This window comes from Morchella sextelata, assembly GCF_020137385.1.
Source record: "Morchella sextelata strain SCLS chromosome Unknown scls_15, whole genome shotgun sequence".
Classification (NCBI taxonomy): Eukaryota; Fungi; Ascomycota; class Pezizomycetes; order Pezizales; family Morchellaceae; genus Morchella; species Morchella sextelata.
Genome location: NW_025408630.1, coordinates 918,018 through 941,580, shown reverse-complemented (window position 1 = coordinate 941,580; position 23,563 = coordinate 918,018). Strand labels below are relative to the sequence as shown.

The window sequence follows — 23,563 nt, the reverse complement described above, 5'->3', positions numbered from 1 at the left end:
GAGAGGAGTAGGATGGGGCCAAAGGCCCCTCATGATTGTAGAGGGAGAATTAAATTTTATTTGGTACCCATAATTCAACGTACAACTCGCGGTCGCGAGTTGGCACACCCCTAGTACTTGTGTACTGTCATATATATGCCGGCGTTGAAGCGGACCGGGCGCTATTTGCTTCATATATAACAACTTGAAATAAAAAGACGAAATTCTAGTCCTCATTTTAGTGAATCGTTGATACACATTTTCACTGACAAAATTAGGTTTAAGGATGAGATAAGACTGAAAACTCGCTTTAAAAAGGGCTTATATACAAAAAAGTCTTTATAAACCTGTAGTTTGTCTAAGCGTTTGATGATCGGTATAGGTAAGTTTTATAAAATACCCCCCTGAGGCGGTAAAGTATTGATACGCTATATCATTGGCCGTCTCTCAGAATTTGATCATCTTATATACAAGAACCACGCAGTACTAATGTCATCCAATATTCAGGCTGAATCTGGAAAAACGGTGAGGGGGTGATACAGTCCATGAGCTGAGCGCTAGTTCGGACTTTGCCCCTCTAGTCTCGAGCTTAGGCCTAAGCTAGAGTTATCGTATTTTGGAAAAGACAAAAGAAACGATGAAACATTTCATCTCTCGACCTTTCAATTTCAATGTTCCTGAACCGATATATATGTTCTGCCCGATAGGCGAAATTTTCCAATGGGTTGTCCTGCTCAGAAGCACCATACAAAATTTGAACGGTTAACCTGTTCAGCAAATTCATAAGATGTTGTCCCACCCAAAAGACTTTTAGCAGTGAAAATCGACAAACTCACCCAGCCCGGGAGTTAGCCTTAACTTCCACAGTCATTCTATTGTAATTGTATTCAATTGGATTGATATTATATTAATCCACATAACGCCTGTACTCAATTGGTTTTTGATCCTCCAAAATAAATGATGCTTTTCATTCATTGAGATCGAGAACGAGTGAGTATATTAATTACATGTAGTATTTGTAGTATTTGGCCTGGAAGAATTCAAAATAAGGTAATTTAGTTAAAAAGACGTTTCACTACACTACTTGGTTGTTTTCTTGGACTTAATCTCAAGCGAAACTTGATCGATTAGAATTCATACTTTCCCAATCGTGCCCCGCTCAAAAAGGCTGTACAGTTCACGAACTGGTCATCCTGTCGGGGGAATCAACTGAACCGGGCACCCAGTTCGCGAACTAGAGGATTTCGCCTATCGAGCAGAGCATATATATCTACATGCATGTACATGGCTAATATACAAATCTCAGTGCTGGTTTCGAATTGACTACCCCTCTTTCATCTTCAGGTAATGGGACCCCGCAGGTGGCGCCTATGACTCGCGGTGGTAAATAATTCATATTACCGCTCAAAATATCATCCGGGTCCTGTAGTGGGAACTTTCACTCAAGTGTTGTTCACACTATTATTAATATGTGGAACTCGGGATTGACGATCGCGAGGAGATCGATATGAATACATGTATGTACTAAACCTTCAAATCCTGCATTGTGGACCACTACTCACCGGGTTAGACAGAGGTACAATAAATAAGCTGAAGGGAGGTCTCCCCTAAATCTTAATAGCTATTAAAACTGATATTTGTGGTGGATGATCAAATAGGAATAACCGGTAATCATCAAATATCACTCGATTGCAACCGCTCTTATTACATTAAAATCTGGAATGTCTGTATCTTAACATGATCGAATCTAGTTCATAGAATAATCCTAAGAGTTTTTAGAAGCTCGCCGGATATTGACTATTAATTCTTGAAAGCATATCTTATTGTGGACTGCTAATTAGCATAGCTCGGATAACAATATTACGTCTCTCATAGATAGGAGTTTACTCACGCCCCTTAACCAACGGCCCGCAAAGTAAAGGTTTGTTACAGCCTTTCTTTAAAGCTTTTAGCTTCTTATAATTATAGCGGGTCATCATAGCGGTTATCTCTGGACGTCCCAAATTGAAATCCCCTCAATTTTGGGATCTAAGCCAAAGATCATGGTAAGTCTGGTGAAGAGATTTCTCTGTTCAAAGTCTCGAAAGTTATCGATGCTCGCTCCCCTAGCCAGCTCTTCAACTGAGCAGCCAAAGAAACTACTCCAAGAACGATGAGAAAATAGTGCCTTGTTTCCAGGTAGGCATCCAGTTTCATCGGTGACAAGTCCGATCTAGATTTTCTCGCATACTGAGTAAGTTCTACAGCAACCTTAATAATACGTTATATTACAGAGGACTTCTGACAATATCACGATTAGGGAGTAGATTTGGGACTTCCTCGTTGCATCTTATACATTCGACTTGGAGTTCATTTGTAAAGACGGGGGTTTCGCAGCTGTATAAAAGATCAGTATATCGTGCATTAAAGGTTAGGAGACATTATTTGCTTCACCAGTTTCCATAAAATAACATATTTTTCTTATATCTATAGTTAATAGTGCTTGTCTATTAGTCATGTTAAACTTGTGAGGATTGTTCTATGTAACTTGCATAGAAACTAGGTTAATTTCGGCAATGATAATGCTTATGTAGCCGATACATTGGTCCTTAGGGCGTAATTTTACGAAATCATTGATTTCCCTAAAACGATAAAGTAACCTAACGTTGTTGGTACTATTTAACTCTCTCTCCCAGTCAAAAACCTGATCTACGGGAAACTGAGGCGAGATGAATGTAGGTGGCTTGATGAGCTGAGCGTAAGCACGCAGTCGTGCTGTAGCTTCAGTGGCTGGGTTGACATCGATCGTTGTGGCGCGATTGACTATGAGATGGCACTTATCTTCCCATACTTCAGTATGGGCAGATGTTATGAGGAGAACTATCCAATATTAGATCGTTGATGTGAAAATAGTTGCGAACAAACCTGTTTCGTGCGTACTCCAGGTTCTTGCTGAACATGAAATTGCTCCGCACATAGTCAATCTGCTGTCGCAAGTGTCGTCAAAGACAACGACATCAACTTTATTAAGTAATCTTCCATCAATCTTTGAAACTGAGAAACGTTAGGAATGTTTTAAGACCAGTGGGGGGTCGTGTATCACGACTACATACGTATTCTTCGGTAATAAATCTTTGATGGTACTAATTAGCTGCGGTCTTGTCACCTACAATCAATAATGACTTACTGCCTTAATGCAAACCAGCGCCATAACTCCCTGGATCCGGGGCCCAATCTCTAAAAAGGTTCTCAGCGGCATGAATTCCTCCCCTTTGCTTCTCAAGGTACAGCTGATTGGTGTCCTAAACAGTGTGTCATCTTCTTCAAGGAATCCAAATTGTGAAGTGTAGTCTGTCTCTAAAACTTTGATGTAGTAAGACATTCCTGCTGGTGAGCTCTGAAGGGACCGAGGATCTAGAGCAAAGACTTCGGTAGTGTATACCCTACACAATCGTCCGAGATAAAAGCCAGCTTCATTTCTGTTGGCATCCAGGGTTGACGGTACCTCGTATTTTACCTGTATCTCAAGTTAAACTAAATTCGATGACAATATAAGTGGAGATAAGCTACCTCAATCACACCGTCTATGTCTTTGACGATGATGCTTAATATTTTTTTGACCTCATCCGCTTTAGAATCAGTCTCTCGGTAGTAAAGATTGACAATCCTTCCACTGATAGATACATTGGAGTGACCTGGCTTAAGAGAAGCGATGGATTTATTCACATATCCATCATCTTTTTTGATGGAGGAGTGGGTCGAGGGGTCAGCACAGTTGAGTTCATCAACATTAAATCCGTCTCCTGCTGCCATTCTGGTGTCTATTCGAAAACGGAAACCGTTGCAGAAAGCTTACCAAAAACTAACACTAAGCCGACACTTTTATTAGGAAATCTGGGATGGCACTAACGATCATGAAACATCACCCGGAAATCATATCAGCTACATGAGGGACTGGGCACCTCAGTTTCATTTTCTCATAATATATCATCATTTCTTTACGATCCTTTGAGCTTTTACGCTCCATGATCATGAGCAGATGTACTTCTTACATAGATAAAATCCAGTTTGAAGAACTATGATTATATACACACACACAAACCCCACTCAAAGAGACAAGCCCAGCTAAAAAAGCTCAAATGACATCCTAGATAATACATGTATGTAGCATGTTTGCGATATGAACATTCCTTTCATTTCAAATTTATCCAACCGTCTTCAAACCTTCTCCAAGTTGAACCATGCATCGATCATAAACCTTTGATACCTCAATTTCTAGCTCCTCGTCGTCTGCATAACTTCCACACCCATCGACCTCTGTTTCATTTTCTGTATCGATGTCTATTTGTTCATTTCTTTCGCCAAAATTTCCCGCATTCTCGGTTAATGGATCAGGCGCTCCCCTCCCACTCTCCAATAGCTTCACCACATGCAGTCTTGTTCTCTCGATCATGCTTTTTAGTCGCACCTTTTCGGTCATGTTCATTTGATATGCTGAAAATGCGGGTGGGAGTGGCGTGGATGGGTCAGCAGATGTTTCTGTTATAAGGGTGTAGAAGCATCTATCAAATGTGTCCAATAGACGGAGTGTGACTTTCAAGTGGGGGGGAAACGAGGCAAGATAATCGTTGAAGGAGTTCGCCATCTGAAGCATATAATGTATTTGAAGAGTTGCTTTACCAAAGTCTTGATTAGCGGAGCGTCCATAACCGAATATATCCCCTGGTGTTTGAGAGAGCGTGGCTAGGGTATAATAAAGTAAAGCGAGAGACAGACGAGTAGAGGAAACCCAAAGTACATCTACCAATCTCTCAAGATCTTCAGCGATTGTCTTTATATCAAAATAGCCACCCTCATGGAATTTCTTAGCATATTTCCTCGAAACTTCAAGAAGCTGAACATCGAGATATGCTATTAGATTTGACTCGGGACGAGATCCAGCCTTCAGTGGGCCCGACGAGCGGGGATGCGGTAGAGTGTGATATGAAGTTGTTGAAACATCTGATGGAGCGGGCGAAGGCAGCGATGGATACATGGGGCTGACTGAATTGCATAAGGTACCTACATGTAGGCACAGACGAAGGTAGCGTGGATTACTACAACTTGTATGACGTTTATTCAGGGAGTGCTGAGGTAGGTAGGGCTCAGGGTTGAGGGCTGAGGGTCTCAGCCCTCGTGAGTGTGTATCATCATTCATGGCCTCTCTACCAACCATCAAACCATTTGGGTTTCAAGACTACAAAGTTGAACTCTGGCCATCATGCCTAGTTTCCACTCTTATGGAATCCATACATTCCTGGAGCTTCAGGATATATCTTCGGGCCCTCTATCAACACTATCCAGACTTTCTGAATCGACCTCGAAAATCACGTGGAGCCCAATACAGGGAATGACACATCCAATATTAAGAACCAATGTCATCTCTCCTGCAACAACTGGCTCGCCCCTTCCATTCTACATAGTGGTCGAATTCGATGCAGATACTGACCGTCATAGCCCAAATCATCCCAAGGGTGATGTGAGGATTGAGGTCAAGATTGATGGTGTAGTAAGTGGTTGGAGGGTTCTACCACAGGCCAAAATATGGCCCAAAGGTACCCGGATTGAATTCTCGGGTTTACGTGTAGCAAGAACAGAGGAAGTGGCCTTTATATTTAATTCACCTCCCCGAAACTTTGGAAAACCGAAAGATAACCTCTCCGCCTCCACTCTAACATCCTCGATTGAGGCAATCAACACGATTGAGACGGCCACCAGCTGGAATTCTGAGGATCCGACACTAATCCCCTTTGCACCTTCAGGTTTGCCACTAAACACCTCACACATAGAGATACTCATCACAATTGGGAAAAAACATAATACCCTAGAAAAATATTTGATATTCTCGCCAGTGCTTCAAGAAGCATTCTATATCCCTCCTATTTCACTGTCTTCTCAATGGCTCCAGCACAGCATCAATGTCAATATCCAGGGAACTAAAAGGAAGCTCGAGTCCCAACAATCAAATAGGAACGAAGGTACCAGTACTGCAGTACCTGTCAGGCCTTCATATAAACCGGCTACCATCGGAGGTGAGGAGCGATTGGAGGAAATCGGGGGGCATAATACTTATATTCCGAGGGGCGCTGATAAAGAAATCATGGAATGGAAACCAATTGGGTTAGCTTCAGTGAGCCAAAAGACTACTCAGATGAGAGAAGCAGAGTTTACTGCAAGAATACACTTAGCAAGGTTTTGGTTTATCATTTGTTTGTCTCAATTTGAATTCCCTTTTATCCATCCCATATGTTTCTAACATCCACTTAATTAGATCCTGGGCCTGTACACCTAGATCTACCCAAAGCACCTATTTCATCGATCCATTTGGCCTCAGTTGACGATCAACATGCTTCTAAATCAGCTGAGATTGTGGACGTTAATAAGAAAACGGTTGAGGAAAGAACCCTAGACAACTCTATCTCTAAGGTGGAAGATAGTGACACGGTGGCTGGAAGGAAACGAAGAGTTACAAAGAAGATAAAAACTTCTGAGACCAATGAGCTGTTCCCTGCCACACCCCGACCCCAGGAGGACGGCAAAATTAGAAAACATGAAGGCGTTATAAGAACCATACCTGTATTACAGGGGATCGTCCCTGATGTTCAGCATCAAAAGGGCTTGAACACAATTTCTAAAGCTCACTTTGGCTCCGGGAGTGATGATCTTAGGAGGCGGTCTTCTCAAAAGCAAACAAAAGTCATACCTAATACATTGGCTTCCCCACTTGGACTTGTCAGCCCTTTTGGTAAGCGAATCGGCTTAAACAATCCGGACGAGTTTGAGAATTGCAACCCCGTCCTAGATCCAACCAGAAAAGTCGGGGTCAAAAAATAGCTTGGCTGATATGATTATGCTATATCATCATCAACATACACTATCATCATGCGTTATCAACCAATGCTGCGGTCTGATACTGTGGCCTATAGTGCTAATTAGTTCTTTGCCATGAACTTTTCTATGATCTTGCTAATGTAGCTTTGAATAAATAGTATACTTATATGTAAGTACCCCTTGAATTTTTCCTCCGCATTTAAGATGTACTAATTCCTGAAAGCTATAATAGTTCCAACACCATGAACATGTGGTATTTCATTAGTACACACGCACTTACATATACAAATATACTAACTGACGTAAGACTACCAAAATGGGTTAGACAATTATCTCTTTTTCCTTTACTCCAAGTCTCCAGGTAAAATGAGAAATCCAACTTTGTATATCGTATAAATAGTAGATTGCATGTAGTGGAAGGCGTTAAAGTATTCTTTAGCTGCCCCCTTCCTCAATGATCATGCTGATTACCACTGGTATATCCTAATCGCTCTGAAAATGTCTAGCGAGGGTGTTCGGTAATACAGACTTGGCACTGATCGAACTGATTGTTGCTAAGACGTCCTCTTGATTTCAAGATGCCGAGCATACACAATGCTCTCCAGATTTGGGGAGATTTGCCTACGAGGAAAACGTATGAAGAGACAAAGCGATTATAATAAGATTTAGGCTAGGGAGCTGAGGCCGTTGTGACTGAGACAAGAGAACCCCTTTACATGGCCGTGTAATACTCTTACGTCGAGATACATACATAGGGGTTTGAGGTTTCCGGCTTGGGAGCGTATGGTTGGGATTTGGAAGTTTATTCTCATTGAAAAATTAACATTTAGAGTTGATAAAATCCAGCCCAATATATACTACAAGAACTCGCAAATTTTAAGCTAGGGAAATCCTCTTAACTCCAGAGTTTCTGAGACCTGTAGTCCTACTTCTCCCCTCATCTTTTATTCATGTAACATAATTGAGTTCGACTGCATACATAAAAATACGCACCTACCTTTTTTAGAAGTTGCACTTGAAATGCCCTTTGGTTTACACCTTCAGGACACACAATAGAAGACTTATACAACGTGATATTCAAGTACCTAATGAACTCTACGATCGATTTTGAATCATTTACTTAGCGCGGCGATCCCGTTCGAATCGTAGGTCACCATATTTCAACACTGGTATTTTTTTAAAATGATATACCTTAATTTCACATTTAATTCTTCATTTCCTTCATGCACTCCTACGCACCTATAGCCACCTTAATTATAAGCTCTTCCCTTTACGGTTGTGAGCACTTAAATTTACACAATCATATTATTTTCCAGCCTCATGGCTAAAGTGCTCTCTTATAGTACTAGTACATCTATATTTTAAATTGACATAATGTGCCTGCACATTTAGAAGACTCGAGTGCCTACATGTTTGTAACTAGATCTGTACATAATGCGAATGTGGTACGTTCTTGATAGGCCGATAATCTAAACCGTATTATAATGACAGCTGATGTTTTATGATGATCCGGAGGAAGGTATTCAACTATAGCAGAACTCAAAATTTGATTTGTGGGTGTGGTACCTACAGTAAGGTATGTACATGTAGGTACATATATAATTCTTAGACATTCTTAATAATTATAAATCACCGTCTTTATGCCAAAACACACCAAAATTGGCAACTTCCCTAACCTTCACGTCCTCACAAAAACCCATAAGCATATATTCCAAGAGATAATTCTGTTCATACGTGGGAATTTATACGGCAAGTTTTGAGATTTGGGTAGAGGGTACCGGTGCCATGTCAACCAAGATCCCAACAAATTCAATATCTTAACACATTTCTTGAGAATACTACTATCAATGCTATAATAAGACTACCCGGTGGTTTCCTTGGTCGTCGGATTGTATTTCACTACATGTAACTCTCACATGTACAGGTTATATCTTAAAATTGCGAGTTGTGCATCCATTTCAAAATGATTTATGTGTATTCAAAGTACTGTGGGGTTTAAAAAGAGATACTGTAGAGGGCTATTTGACATACCAACAAGGGAAGCATATGTTTTGCAATTGATTCGTTTTGGGCGTTGTTTTCCTTTACCAATCACTTAGGACGGGTTCGGTTATGACATCAAAACGTGCTATCAAATAAATTTTGGAAATACGTTACTGAGCCTTTCATTTCTTGGCGGCAATCTAGCGTATGCTCTACCAAGGAAGTAGATCCCTGCAACCTACGGACGTTTTCGTCTGCTCCCGTTTTAGTAATCCTCCGACCTTATTTGTTTTCTCCAGCCTTCTTTGTTACGTTATGGCGGCTACCCGCAAACCTGGTTCCGTCCGCTCGTTTTCCTTAAGACGCTCCCTTCGTCGCCCCGAGGACACGTTACGAACTGAGAACGACAAGGAAGCCACACTTGTGCGTGCTTGTGTGACTGTGTGTCTGAATAGAATTGTGCGTTGGATGTCTGTTTTCTGTTTTTGAGGCAATATCTCATTTACAGGAGCATTTCAGGAACAGATACAACATAGTAATTAAGAAAAATGCACATCTTCATGCTCGAATCAACGATTCAGAAGAAGAAATATCCCGCTCTGTTTTGAATCCTTGAATTTGATCAAGTTGCTTTTTTCGAGCCCAGCTCATCTTCTCACTACCACCGGTACCATCGATATCTTGTGGCTATATACCTACATATCTATTATGTACTGGATAGTAGAGTACTTGTTCTTTTATTGATATTGTTGTGAGAAATCGTAGGTATTGTGACGCCGATGAGAACGAAGGAGAAGAAATTCCCGAGTAGCCGATCTAGCGGAGGATATGTCATCATGTGAGATGGAATGAGCATGCCGTCAGCGCGCGCCGTTGCCGGGCACTAGACCGACCATCATGATAAATGGATAAATAATATCTCCTTCCGGGGCGTAAAGTCCTGACAAAAATGAATGAAACCTCACATAAGTCTGTCTTCTGGAAACGATTATCTCGAGAGAAGGGAGAAGCTCGTACGCCTTCCAGCAGACAGGACGGATGCGGATATTTGCAGTGGGGATGCATTAGTTCATGTGGCGGTAGATGGTTTGCGGTGAGGGCCGGACTCGGAGGTAGAAGAACCGTTAGTTAAGCTAGCTCAAGCCAAGCAAAACGCGTAACTTTACTCTACTGCATCGCATGGACTGGGATTTGATTTTCATTGTTAGGAACCGTGGCCAATCATCGAAATGGACACAGGTTATTATAACCTGGACAGCGAACAGTTTGGAGCATGCTCAGTCAGACTGTAGATATCTCAACTTTGGAGACGAGATGATGAATTACTTGCCAGAACTCACCTTCGATTATCAAGTCTGGTCTGTATTCTACATGTACCTACTTATTATGCAAGACGATAATTAGAAACAAAAAAAAAAAAACATCAGGGGTGATAGGGTTATGATTCAACATCTAAACTTCTCTCAAAAAAGTCTGTTTCCAGAACCTCAACCCAGCCCCGGTCACCGCCGCTGACCCTTGACATCTTATACGGCTATGTATGTATGCACCTTTGGCAACCCTGGAGTGAGAGCCCGATGGCTGTACTCTAGAGAGGTGGGTGGTCAAACAATGATGATGATGTATGTAGAGGCGAAAAAGAATGAGGTCTGCCTACATGTAGGTTACATTTATGAAACGAATTTGAGAGAGAAATAAATGTATGCGTGTACTTAAGGAGAAGAATGAGTAGCACCCACGGTGGTCACCACAAATAAACATGTACATACGTCAAAAGCATTCGTAGGCATTCTTTTGCCTTTGATTGACGGTTGACTGACTTGACTGTGACGCGCTGAACAGACGCTAAACTCCGACTCCTCGCACTTTGTAATGTTTTTTTTAGCTGATGACCATGTATGGACACATGTAGTATTCTCTCATAATTCTGTACATCTACCACCACTTTCCCACCCTTCCCTGTCTTCCCTTCTTCTTTCTACCTCTCTGCGCCCCCCAGTCTCTCTCTGGTCTCTTCTGAGTTTCTGTTTCCTTGATCTCTCTGCATACTATTCTATTCCATTCTAAAACCTCTCGCTCTCTATCATCCTCCCTCACTCACATCGTCGAATCCTATACACGGACGGATCTACCTTTTCTCATTATTCTTGTTATTTAGCTAGCATCGTTTGGTTTCGGTTTCCTGAACAGAATAACTTCAAAGGTTTGTTTCGCTTCTTGTTGCTTCTGCTACATATTACTACCGCGACTACCGATAACCACTACCACCCGTGCACACACATTTCAGCTTCTTCGCACTTCGTCATCGTCCCCCAAGTTAAATCGGCCTCACTCCTAGCCTCTCCACCATCCCATCCCCCCTCTGCTTTTCCAATCCCTTCTGCAACCCTCAATCCCCTTCCCCCCCCCCCCCCCCCCCCACCACTCAACTCCCCTTCCTCTCGACGTCTGTCCTCTCCCCCTCAACGAGATAAATTTTTCTTCTAAGACAAATTTAAAGGCTATCATTGTCCGTTTCTCTTTAACGTCTTCTAAACGACTAAATAGTATTGTCTTCCCCTTCCGCTCCCCATGTATTCATGATATGTCCCTCGCTTCCTCTTTTCAATTCATCTACATATCATTCTATGCACTAGCCTTCTGTCTCATTTTCATGGTATGATTAAATGTTGACACGTCCCTTGCGTTTTTTAGAGCGATATTTGCCACGGCCCTTACATCTCTAAAGACCTCACTGCAATTTGACGAATTCCCCTTGCACACCGGCGAGCCAGATTCACGCAGTCAAAGGTGTGTTTTTCTACTCCTACGAAAAGGCGTCATATGCCCATCTCTCATCGCCGTGTTCCACAGATCCATCTTTGCCAGCGTACACTCGTTAGTCGTTTTCGCTAAAACCTTTTGAGAGGAGTAACGAAATATTCATTGCATAACAACAATTTCCTGCAATTTTCTTTCGGATTTTGTTGGTCTTCGAGACATCCAAAAGGCATTTCTCCTTCCAAAAAGATTTTCGGCGCTACGAACCGGAAATTTCCATCGGTATCCGAGTCGACCTCAACAAAGACTAACATCATCCTTGACTAACAGTTTCATCCGCATTTAACGATCAAACCAAAAACCATGTCTTTCCAATATGATTACAACCAACAGCAGGGCTCCGCCTCCCCGACGGCCGGTGCCTCCGCCGGCGCTCCGACGACCGGCCAGCCCGCTTCCCAGCAACCCACTGCTTCTCCGGCGCCTTATCCTAATAACTCTGCAACCGGATCCTCTAATGGGGCACCATCTACTGATGCCAAGACAACTTTGTGGTAAGTTCGATGTCATCCTTTAAGTGCATATCACTCGAGTAGTCCTTTTATGTAATAGAATTCTAATAATATTGATTCCTTAGGATGGGTGAGCTGGAGCCTTGGATCGATGAGGCATTTGTCCGCAACATTTGGTTCCAGATGGGCGAGCCTGTCAATGTCAAGATGATTCGTGACAAGTTCTCCGGGTACGCGTTTATTACCTACCTATGCGTGACTTACTGAACGCTAATAATGGCTATTTACAATATAGAAACGCTGGTTACTGCTTTGTTGATTTCAATAGTCCTGCTGCAGCAGCTAAAGCCTTGACGCTCAACGGCAATGCCATTCCCGGAAGTGCCCGTCCCTTCAAATTGAATTGGGCTTCTGGTGGGGGATTGGCTGATCGACGGTGCGTTTATCTATATCCCTTACTCCAATAATTAGTAAACTAACAAATTTTTATTTCCAGCGATGATCGTGGTCCCGAATTCTCCATCTTTGTGGGCGATCTTGGGCCGGAAGTTAATGAATATGTTCTTGTCTCTCTTTTCCAATCCAGGTTTCCGTCTTGCAAGTCTGCCAAGATAATGACTGATCCTGTGAGCGGTATGTCGCGTGGATACGGATTTGTTCGCTTTTCTGAGGAATTGGATCAGCAACGTGCCTTGTCTGAAATGCAAGGTGTTTACTGCGGAAACCGACCCATGCGCATCTCAACCGCCACCCCCAAGAATAAGAGCGCCGCCACTGGTCAAGCAATGCCTGGCGGTGCCGCACCTGTGGGAATGTACTCAATGGGCGCCCCCCCTATGGGCTATTATGGTGCACCTCAGCCCATGAATCAGTTTACTGATCCCAATAACACTACCGTATTTGTCGGAGGACTATCAGGCTATGTAACTGAAGATGAACTTCGCTCATTCTTCCAAGGATTTGGGGAAATTACCTATGTTAAAATTCCACCTGGAAAAGGTTGCGGGTTTGTGCAGTTCGTCCAAAGACACGCGGCGGAGATGGCAATCAATCAAATGCAGGGCTATCCTATCGGGAATTCAAGGGTCAGGTTGAGCTGGGGCCGCAGTCAAAACAATTCTGGTCCCGCCGGAACACCTTACAGACCTGCTCCTCCGCCCCCGGTCTACCCGTCAATGGGACTTCCTCCCCAGCACCATTACGCGAATTTCGCTCCACTAAAGTAGTTACACGGTTTCCTTTCATATCTTATAGTTCGATGTATCTATTCACACATTGCCTTTTTTCTTTATTTCCCCATGGCAAAAGTTCTTTCAATCTTTGTACAAACATTGCTTACCTATGCGCTTATGTCCCATATGTCATCCCCTCTCTTCTCGGCTCACTTAAAGAAAAATTGTGATAATGTGGGGAAGCGTTTGTTTGCTGATTTTTTGCGTCTTTGTGTTTTCCTGTAGTCCTCATGCTGCTCATATGCACCCACCTCCTCAACCAGGTCAAATGCCACCTCCTGGCCCCCCTGGTGCTCTTCCTGGTCAGAATGACCCCACGGAACCCCTCGACATCCAACGAATGAATACGATGTACCTTGCAGCCAAGGACGGTAGAATGGACCGCCTTGAAGCTGACTCGCGTGGCTACCACTCCGTCTACGCTGCTTAAGAAAGAAACACGAACAAAAGTTATAATGGGAACAATAGCAAGGGAGAAATGGGGGAAGGGGTGTTGGGAGTGTTGATACTTCACCGGCGTTCAGAAAAAATCTTGTTGCTTTGTTTAGGCCTTTTTTTTAGTATCGTCGTGTTGTGTTGGTCCTTGTATCGGGTTTTGCTTGCTTGCTTGCTTTTCCATTCTGTGGGTTGGGGTTTAGCTTTTCTTCGGGGCCTTTTTTTTCTTATCAGTTTGGACCTTTAGGCTTGATTGGCGGTCAACCATGTTTATTTTTTTGTCTTTTCCAGTGTTCAAAAACTCTTTGGTTGCGTTTCTTGTATGGGTACAGTTTCCATTTCTGTATCCGTCCATGTCCAGGTATCGTCTATGGCTTATTTTTATTCTCATTCCTCTTTCTTTTGAGTTCAGCTGCATTGTTAATGACACTTCAGCTGTATCTGTCAATTTCGTTCCATCCCCTCCCCCCCTTTTTTTTTTACTCTCTTCCCTAGCTTCACGGAAAACCAATATGTCAGGGTCTCCTTTTGAGAAAAAAATTGTTTTTAGCCAAGTTGAACTTGCATTTGCTCAAGATGTTTCTTGCTTTTTTTTTTCTGGGTAAAAAGAAGAAAAGAAACCTGCGTGCTTTGGTTGCTTGATAGGTGTCTCCTGGATTGAAGGCTTGAAATCATGCAAAAGTAGATGTTTTTATTTCAGTTTCTGGAGGAGGGGGAGAGTATTACAACGGATACCAACAAACGTCGGCTTATTTTAGTTATAGTCTATAGTATGATTAGTTGGGGAATTTTCGAATACTAGGACTTGGCTGTATATTTCTTGTGCGTAAATGTATATAATACATGTAGTTCGTTCTTTTGGCCGCTCATATGTACTAGAAACCAAGAATAAAGACATGGCTTTGCCAAGATGAAGTTGCAAAATCGCTTTCCTTTCCTACTAATTACAGGCACCTACAGAAGTCAACGCGAAATGAGAACTAAATTTATGTTCCTAGTCGCATATGTACCATTAAACTACATGTATCTGTGTCTCTAACCCTCCCTCATCCAATGAAATTTCAGTAATTGATGATGGCTAAGGATTGATGAAGGGCGGGCGTGGTTGATATTTGAAGTTTTTTTTTTTTTTTTTTAATTCAGTGTTTCATTTATTTCTGGGTACAAGAATATCGCATGGAGCCTTAAGCTATGGCGTGAACAATACCCCTCCCCTACCTGGTTGATATTTGAAGTGTCGGCTAGAATTTCAAACCCCACTAGTACCGATTCATATTGGCCTCAAACACAGGCAGGACTGACACCTGAAGTCACAGAGTCATCTGATGAGATGAGTATTGCTTGTACCAATACCCTCATGCCCATCTTTGATTCTTTCGCCGCACTCTCACTTCCTTGCCAACATACATACATATGTCGAGTCGGGTTACAACCGGCAGACCTGAACCAATCGGTAGATTCCAATGTCAGTGGGAAACAGAACATCTCGCGGAGCCTCAGTTATTGATGCACCAATGTGGCTGTCAACTCCCAAACAAGAATAGCGCATATACTATGTTTCTTTGGGTATCGACTCTATGACTTACCATAAACATGTGCTAATTCATGGAATATCACTCGACAATTATGTAGTGCCCATTAGTCCATGGCAATAAAAAACCACACGGGTCGCTAAAACAGATGCATTTTCGCCCAAGGTATTTTTTTTGGGGGGGGAGGGGGGGTTATTGGTAGGTAGCTTCCCCGCTCTTAGGCAGACTATCACTGCACTCATCTGAGCTTGGAGGCCAATTCGGTCGGTGGCTTGCTTGTATATATATACATGTAGATATAGGTAGGTATGGCGGGCGACAGCTAGAAAGGTACCTTCGTCTCAACGCCCAAGAATTGGGCTGCTAGATGGTTTTAGGAATAGTGGGACCAAGCTGGGCAATAATATTCCTATAGTAGGATTAAAGGTTTTGCTATCGCCACTTTGGGTACTGCGATCACCTCTCTAAGTCTAGCCGTTAAGCGTTGTAAGTTGAAACCGGAGTACCCTTCCAGCTGTCGCCCGCTATATACGTACATGTAGCTATGGTTCGAGATCAGGCCTTAGGGTGCAGGTCTATTTTCTAAAAATGCTTGGTGTCCTGTAGGAAATCAAGGTCTCTTATGCAAATAAAAAATGCCCGTTTTCCGAAGATGACACCCGCACCCAATTGGCCAAGCCATACACCCCCTCTGGCAGTGAAATAACTGGATTAATTATCAGATCACGCGAATGTCTGATACCGGGGTCCTAATCTAGTTCTGTTCTGCGGAATTGGATAGTTAGGTTGTCTCTATGTCTATAGTATGTGCCTATTATAAATAATAACATAATATTACCTGAGAAGCCTGAAGAAAACCTAGTATATCAATTCTCAGGCCCATTCAGTGGCGATTGGATGCCTTAATGTGGTACTGCAAGTTGATCGGGTCCTGGGCAAGATCCGTGAAGCATCATTTAATATTGCCACGCCACAGGCCCCTTTGCGGACGTCAAGTCTCCGGCGGGAGGCCTGGATTGCTAGCGGTAATGGACACCGAACCCCTAAGTTAACATAAATGCTTGCGCACAACTCAGTAAAACTATGTATTGGAACGAGCCAGCTGTTATGCATATTGCAATTTAGAACGTGTGCAAAATCAGCCACAATTAATATATACGTGTATACATGTATTTCAGGACTTAAATTGGCTGGCTAGTGCTAGATCAATTGCAAAACTACATGTATAATTATAAAAGGAAATTTTAAATGTAGATCGGTACCACTAGCTTAGCCAATCGCTAGAGAGATAAACCCTGGCCGGAGATAACCAATTTTTAATTTTACACGATGTATGGCGCGAGAAGGTTCAGAGGAACCTTTTAATTTTGTATGGAATTAGAGAAAATTCCACCGTTAGGCTAGGCTCTAGTACCATTATGGGAGTAGATCTCCCAATTTCTATAGATTGATTGGCTGCAAACGCCGAAGTTTACACATCTACCCCCCATAGCTTCTCGAGCCATATGATATGAGGAATTTTCATTCTCGCGGTCGTCGTAAAATACATTTTCGCTATATTAACTTTTGAGTTGCAACCCTGATTCCACGCTGAAAATTGGTGCATAATATATATGGAGTTCCTTTATATGCACTTACATACTAACATGTATATACATTGAATCGAACGGAACGTGGATAATACATGCATGCATCTACTACATGACAAAAAATAAAAATAAAAACCGTCGAAAATAACCCTTCATCCGGCGCCCTTCCCATTGAACCAAGTCCAACTATACTATGGGCCTCTTAGCTTATAAACGACAAAAACTATAGCTAAACCGACGGCAACTAATGAGAACTAGGTTTAAAGAGAGAAGCTAAGGGGATCCGGAAGATACGCCCGGGAAACCATGAGGTGATTTGCTTCCCTAGGGCCCGGGTATGATCGCGACGCCGTATGTAGTACTCGGGATCGATATCAACATTGACGACGTGCGACGGGTCCGAGACTCGAGGATCGATAGGAATCAATTTAGAGTTAAGTAATGACTCCGGGTACGGTGGCAACACATGAATGTACGTAGACGTACTGCAATTAAGAAAGAAAGAGGCTTGAGTCCATAATTGCATAAAGATATCTAGATAGCTAAAGAAAGTTACTTTTGGGTTTAAATTCCTCTTTAATTACATGTGAAGTTATCATCATTTTTGAACCTTGGTGATGGAGAAACCAAGGTAGTACTGTCATAATCATAGATCTGTAAATAGTTCAGACGAATTACCGTATCATGATCAGTTATGATTTTCTAAACACGGGCTGTACAGTGAGCTTGATTGCATTATTCTTAATCGACTTATTTCTATCTTCTGTTCCAGGTTGTACGTGAAATCATGTACGTCTAGCTGTAGAGAGATATATGTACATGTATCTATATATTGCCCATATGGCTAGCTACAAATACATACATTACACTACGCAAATATTTTAGTATCTCACTATAGTATATCGGCTAGTTGTAATAGATTAATTCCAATCGAGGTGTTGTGAGCTAGCTGTAATTAAGTAAATACATGTACGTGTAGTTATATATATAACTGTGCAGTGGTTTATAGATCACAGGCCGGCCGCGGCCGCTCAATGGGCAAATGCACTAGTGAAATATGAACTTGTTGGAGTACTACGGTGTCAAGGGTAAGTGAGTAGAACGTGGCGGCGAAGTACACGTGCACGTGTATGCACATTATCATTTCCGGCTTAAGAGTCTAGCCTCCAGAATGTAGCCAACAGCTTCGCTCACATGACTACATGTACGTACACTATAGCACTTAACTCCCATCATTTAATGTCATGGTTTACGTATTTATCCCTTTAGGCCGCCAGGCCTGATCTCAAGCGTGTTACACAATCAGATGTGGAAGTTGTGATATACGTGTAAAAAACTATAGGAATGCATCACTCCTCACCATTTTGCACTACATGTACTAGTTCATCTAATCCGGCCGTGATAGATCACCTACATGTAGCTACGGACACTTCTCTGCGGCGTTTCTATCACGAATTCCCTATTGAGTTTGAGCAATACTATTGAGACTAGGCCTGGAGGCCTAAGGAGGGATATATGTATATATAATCCTTTTGCACCAGTGCGTATATGGATGACAAAAGTTCTCGTGATTTTCGCATGCCAACCAGGAGAAATTGCTCAAAATACTAATTCGCAAATTTGGTAATTGGAATCCATACCTAGGAGGTATTCTCTATCAACCTACAGCTCTCTGATCATATAACTATCTTCTCTATATCTTTTGTAGTTGTGGAGTTATAGTTTCATGCCTCATCCTTGTGTCAACCTATAATATTGGCTCTGAATAAAATTATCCATCTTTTAGGTTACTTGTATAATGGATGATCGGATTGGTATTTCTGGTTTAATCTGTGAAAGCTTATTCGAGTGGAATATGCTGGCTATTCAAGGTAGTCTCTGACTTGCGGGTTGAACATTTCTGGGATAGTTCGTCGACCTCAGCTGCCCTATATATCTATTTGTAAGTTATCATATATATACATGTAGTAGACGTCGACAGGTACTGATGCAAGTACCTAAACCGTGCACGTGGATCGACTCTACACTTGATACATACATGTATATACATGATCCATGGTATGTACTCTATGTGTTACATGTATTAAGTTATTACACTCTTGAATGCATATATGTATGTATGTATACATATACATGTACTTATAATATTGTGATGGCCAGCCGATGCTGCCAGGGCAATTCATGAGACCTCCACAGCGCCACAGACAACGGGAATGTCTACCCAGGCGTAACTACATGTAAGGTCTTGTAACAGTGAAGTATCGCCATTGAAATTTCTACCCTCCTGTGAACTAATAAAAATAGTGAATATACATATGATTTATTTGGTGAGCAAGAACCAGGAAGTGAGTCACGATAGAAGTAAAATTACTAAAATGTAAGTATTTACTTAATCTCAATCGTTCTGGGTCTGAAATACACATGATGGCGCCGTGATAGACACAATTTAACGATAAGGAGTATCTCTTAGTCTAGCAATGCTGACCCCCTATCCCTTGGACGGATGAAACTCTCAAATTCGCAGCCTGGACCGTGCACGCACTTAGTCAGGTACTAACCTTGCTTTTTGTGTGCGGTAATAGTAATCCATAGTATATAGCCAATCAAAAATCAGCACGAGTTACTAGATAGGGCTAGTACTAGCTGAAAGAGGGAAGATGCGAATTTGAGAGTTTCATCCGTCCTTGGTGCCAAAGTTAGGGATGACTTTTGGCACCGCCAGTCGATGGTTTCAGTTAGCCTCTAAATTTTGCTCGGTGAGCCACAAATCGCCACAAGTCCTGAAAATAGAGGAGCGGATGATACTCCTAGATCGCGCGCCGTCTTATAATTTGGGCCTAGTGGTCGCGTGGACGAATATTTGGGCCTCATTTGTCGATTACATATACAGCTTACCTGATTAGGGAGATAGTCCAAGACTAACACTGTGGCTGATCAGCACAACCCCTGCAAGGTTCAGGCGTCCGTTGTGCACCGTTCCTCTGTCTTTCCCCACCATGTGTCGTCTTACTTATAACTAGCACCCCCAACCGCAACCGCTGGTGGCCTGAATTGCCTGCCTGCCTGAATCTCCGCAGCGATCATCGTTGGCATTATTATTATCATCATCATCAATCATCAGCACCTCTACAAAACTACAATAGTAGATAGCCCGCTGATTCACAGCTTTATCGCTCACAACTTCCATCTGCACTCCTACTCAATCTTATACTCACCCTCACATATCACCACTCTCACTCACGCGGCTGCAGTAGTCGCTATGACCACATTCTCTAATACTCCTGGTACTGTCGCATCAGATTTTGTGCCACTGCCAACTTTGCACTCCGGAAAGGAATCTGCAATGTCTGTTGAGGAAGAAGATACATCTAAGATGTCATGTCCACCACCACGGAGCCCATCACCACGCATCAAAAAGGAACAACATCCACCTGAAGAATATAGCGATACAGATTTCATCCCAGCTGATACTTACTGCGAACTCAACCCCATGGAAGAAATTCCACAAAAGTCCCCTAAATCTAAGAAGATCAAAGAGGAGAAACATCTAGTTACTGAACCCGTTGTAATCTCTACCTCAATAACGACAACACATGTCAAGGATCTCCATGAGCTCTGCCAATCACAAATAAGAATGTCGCCTTCTTTCGAATTTAAAGCAGAATTGCCGCTTGGGTTTAGCGCAACTCTGAGGCTAGTCGGACCGGAGGGAATAAGAGAATTCCAGGCCGAAGGGGCTTATCCCAGTAAGAAGCATGCGAAGGAGGCAGTAGCGGGTTTGGGGCTTGAATATCTGAGGAGCCTACCGAAGAATTCAAAGTCAATGATGAATGAAAGCCCCGAAAAAGATGATACGAATTGGGTTGGGAAATTAAGCGGTGAGAAAGTCTCCTTTACCCACACCTTGCTGATTTCAGATTACTTTCTCCATTCCCGGCACATAAGCCAGAATCACTCGATACTTTTTATTTTATTTTGAAGTTGGAAAGGGGCTCATTTATCGTTTACAGATTGGTGTAATAGTAGGAAAACAAGGCCAGAATTCACAGACTATGCTACACCCGGTGCCGGCTTCTCATGCGAAATCAGGCTTCCTGCAGAACCCGGTTATCCCGGTCTTGAAGACGAGGTATTCGGTGACAAGAACGCTGCATTTAAAAACAAGCGCTCTGCAAAAGTTGCGGCCTCCAAAGCAGCTTGGATTTGGCTAGAAATGAATTCACCAGCGCCATCCTCTAATGGCTCCATATCGGGTGGTACCAAAAGGTCCGGAAAGCTGAGTAAAGCCACCGGAGACGTAATATATCCCAAAGGATCTAAACCGGCGGCGATTGTAAATCGTAATTACCCTATATCCTGTCCCTTATGTCTCTTCTACCTCGGTCCGTTCATGTCTTCATGAAGTTATAAGATGGCTAACGATTGCTCATGAAGTTGTCTGTCCTCGTCTTGGTGTAAACACTCCTGAATATAAATTCACGCCTGACCCACGCACTCCGGGGATGTATGACGTCGCGGCGATTATCAGACGACCCAATGGCCCCAAAGACGTCATGGTTGGCCCTCTGAAAAATCTCTACGGCAAGAAGAAAGCAAGAGAGGAGATGTCAGCAGGAGTTTATAACTGGATAAAAAAGGAGGCAGAAAGACAGGGCGTTGGAATATACGAAGCCACCAATACTGATGAGCTTTGAGCCTATGCTAGACTACCGAAACCCGTTAATACCCTAAATGGTTATGGTGGCTTGGCGTAGGTCGTGAGGCTCAGATCTTACTCGGCGAAGACAATACGAACTGGATGATTCGAGGTTCCTCGTTATCCGATACGCACACTTTACGATAAAATACGAGTCCAATCTCTGAGTTGTCCAGTGCTTATTGCCTCCCTGATTAACATTCCTTTTTTTTTGTTGGTCTTCCACTCTATTTGCTGGTGTTTCTCGGAGTATTTGACACTTCCCGGAGGAGGGATTTCCTCACTGCATAGGACGGAAAAGTAAACTTGGCGTTCCTGCGTTCCCTTTTTTCCTTTCATTTTGGGGGTGGGATGGCCTTTTCTTTGTTCTTGTATATATATATATTCTCATTTTTTGTTTGTTTACTTCGTTTGGTAGAATGTCTTGTTTCAAGTTAATCCTAGTGGAGCGTATTAACAATGCTCAGTGTTTCATGCAATTTTATGTTTAGTAGAGAGCTGTACTCTTTTTCACAAAGATACGATCAATTTGTATATTGAGATATTGGGTTGTTTGAATCAAGAATAGAAAAACCGGGCGTTTGCGTTGGTAATTTTACCAGCTAATAATAATAATTGCATGCAAACGGTTATCCATACCAATTTTGTCTACTACATCCTAAAGTTAAGCGTAGAAATGTCGACTGGTATCTAATGCCCAAATGGCTAGAGAATACCGTAAAAGTTTAATTCAGAAAATCACTTTTAGCACACTGTGTAGTAACACCATAAATGGTTAGTAAACCTGGAAGGGCATTCCGATTATCTAAGATAATAATCCCTATACATATTAGCAGAGCCAGCAAGCTAAATGAGTTTAGGTCCCAGAAACCGTCATTTAGAAATAAGAGTATTCTGGTATGTCGCAAATTTATAAGTGTTATGTAAACACCTACCCCTCGATACAATTCAAAGACTGGTCTCTTATGATGGTTATAAGAGCAAAAGATGGCAGCCTAGAAGACCCCTGCCCCCCCAATCTTTTCTTGGTGTCAGGCTGACATGGAGATTGACCTCTGTACCAGAATCATCCTTTCTGGAGAGTAGAACATTAACAGATCTCTAGGTGTTTCGGTTAAATTAGCAAAATGTAGCTAGCGACATTTACAGTAGAGGGATTCTAAATAAATGACAAGGTACTTACACCTTCATTCTGGGTAACAAACTCGGCTACTCTTGAGAGTCTTGAATGATTCAAAGCGTTCACAGTACCAAACCGTTTGATAAGGTCCCCTGGTCTCATGCCGGCTTCAGCGGCGGGACTTCCTGGTACAACCGTGTTGACCCTTGCGAAGGGCGCTTCTATCAGTTGTGTAGTAGAGGAAGAGGCCGATGGGGATGATGGTGTAGCAGCAAGTGAGGCTGCAATAGTTGCATGATGGGCATGAAGACCCTTTTCGATCTTGTTCATGAGGCCCTTATAGTCGTTGCGGAGGTGTATTATTCGTGACCGAGTGATGCGAATCTGGGCAACGTCGATGTCGTCACGTGGGTATCCATCGAAGGTACAGAGCGGCGTCTGCATATTTACTTTGTGCTGATTTAAAACATTCCAGGTTAGCTTTCCATCGATTCTCAGCTCCACTGAGGAATTCAATCAACTTTATAGGTGACCCGAGACCAAACTTCTAAAAGGAAGAATGTTTGAATGATTATAATTGTGGATAAAAGCCTTTGAATCCGGATAACATACTGAATCTAAAACGCTTCCCAGAGCCTTAAGCTCAGCTTCCACATTATCTTTCTCCTTCATCAAAGCTAGGAGATCCTCCTTTGCATTCCCGTTACCGTTTTGAGGCGCATTGTTGTGAGGATTTGGGGAAGAGGCGACAGAGGGCATGTGAATATCCATTTCTGTGAGTAGAGGGTTAGGTTATAGCCTTTTGTGAGGCAACTATGAGCCGGGGAAGTGAGGATGATAGTTAAAAGAGCAGATGTGGAGAAGCGGGGTCTCCGT

At 42.6% G+C, this 23,563-nt stretch overlaps 7 protein-coding genes across 7 annotated transcripts; 3 read left to right on the top strand and 4 right to left on the bottom strand.

The window, feature by feature from the left end:
- Nucleotides 1-1,754: 1,754 nt before the first annotated feature.
- Nucleotides 1,755-3,771, bottom strand: H6S33_003548 (uncharacterized protein; the record flags this gene model as incomplete). Its single annotated transcript, XM_044834902.1, has 9 exons — nt 1,755-1,798; nt 1,871-1,916; nt 1,976-2,191; nt 2,265-2,355; nt 2,619-2,838; nt 2,899-3,012; nt 3,072-3,090; nt 3,146-3,475; nt 3,529-3,771. 9 exons carry the CDS (start codon nt 3,769-3,771, stop codon nt 1,755-1,757), a joined length of 1,323 nt encoding a protein of 440 aa, XP_044691909.1.
- Nucleotides 3,772-4,162: 391 nt separating this feature from the next.
- On the bottom strand, nt 4,163-4,993 carry H6S33_003547 (uncharacterized protein; the record flags this gene model as incomplete). Its single annotated transcript, XM_044834901.1, has 2 exons — nt 4,163-4,632; nt 4,735-4,993. 2 exons carry the CDS (start codon nt 4,991-4,993, stop codon nt 4,163-4,165), a joined length of 729 nt encoding a protein of 242 aa, XP_044691908.1.
- A 225-nt stretch (nt 4,994-5,218) lies between these two features.
- Nucleotides 5,219-7,057, top strand: H6S33_003546 (uncharacterized protein; the record flags this gene model as incomplete). The annotated part of the gene is made up of 5 exons (XM_044834900.1): nt 5,219-5,759; nt 5,850-6,206; nt 6,269-6,742; nt 6,987-6,997; nt 7,052-7,057. 5 exons carry the CDS (start codon nt 5,219-5,221, stop codon nt 7,055-7,057), a joined length of 1,389 nt encoding a protein of 462 aa, XP_044691907.1.
- Nucleotides 7,058-9,706: 2,649 nt separating this feature from the next.
- Nucleotides 9,707-10,336, bottom strand: H6S33_003545 (uncharacterized protein; the record flags this gene model as incomplete). Its single annotated transcript, XM_044834899.1, has 6 exons — nt 9,707-9,751; nt 9,829-9,916; nt 9,978-9,995; nt 10,049-10,061; nt 10,152-10,188; nt 10,262-10,336. 6 exons carry the CDS (start codon nt 10,334-10,336, stop codon nt 9,707-9,709), a joined length of 276 nt encoding a protein of 91 aa, XP_044691906.1.
- A 1,598-nt stretch (nt 10,337-11,934) lies between these two features.
- Nucleotides 11,935-13,745, top strand: H6S33_003544 (uncharacterized protein; the record flags this gene model as incomplete). The annotated part of the gene is made up of 5 exons (XM_044834898.1): nt 11,935-12,125; nt 12,209-12,313; nt 12,379-12,519; nt 12,580-13,305; nt 13,541-13,745. The coding sequence occupies 5 exons, from the start codon at nt 11,935-11,937 to the stop codon at nt 13,743-13,745; spliced, it is 1,368 nt and encodes a 455-aa protein (XP_044691905.1).
- Nucleotides 13,746-20,130: 6,385 nt separating this feature from the next.
- Nucleotides 20,131-21,565, top strand: H6S33_003543 (uncharacterized protein; the record flags this gene model as incomplete). Its single annotated transcript, XM_044834897.1, has 3 exons — nt 20,131-20,749; nt 20,882-21,211; nt 21,306-21,565. 3 exons carry the CDS (start codon nt 20,131-20,133, stop codon nt 21,563-21,565), a joined length of 1,209 nt encoding a protein of 402 aa, XP_044691904.1.
- Nucleotides 21,566-22,539: 974 nt separating this feature from the next.
- On the bottom strand, nt 22,540-23,458 carry H6S33_003542 (uncharacterized protein; the record flags this gene model as incomplete). The annotated part of the gene is made up of 3 exons (XM_044834895.1): nt 22,540-22,668; nt 22,751-23,143; nt 23,300-23,458. The coding sequence occupies 3 exons, from the start codon at nt 23,456-23,458 to the stop codon at nt 22,540-22,542; spliced, it is 681 nt and encodes a 226-aa protein (XP_044691903.1).
- Nucleotides 23,459-23,563: the final 105 nt, after the last annotated feature.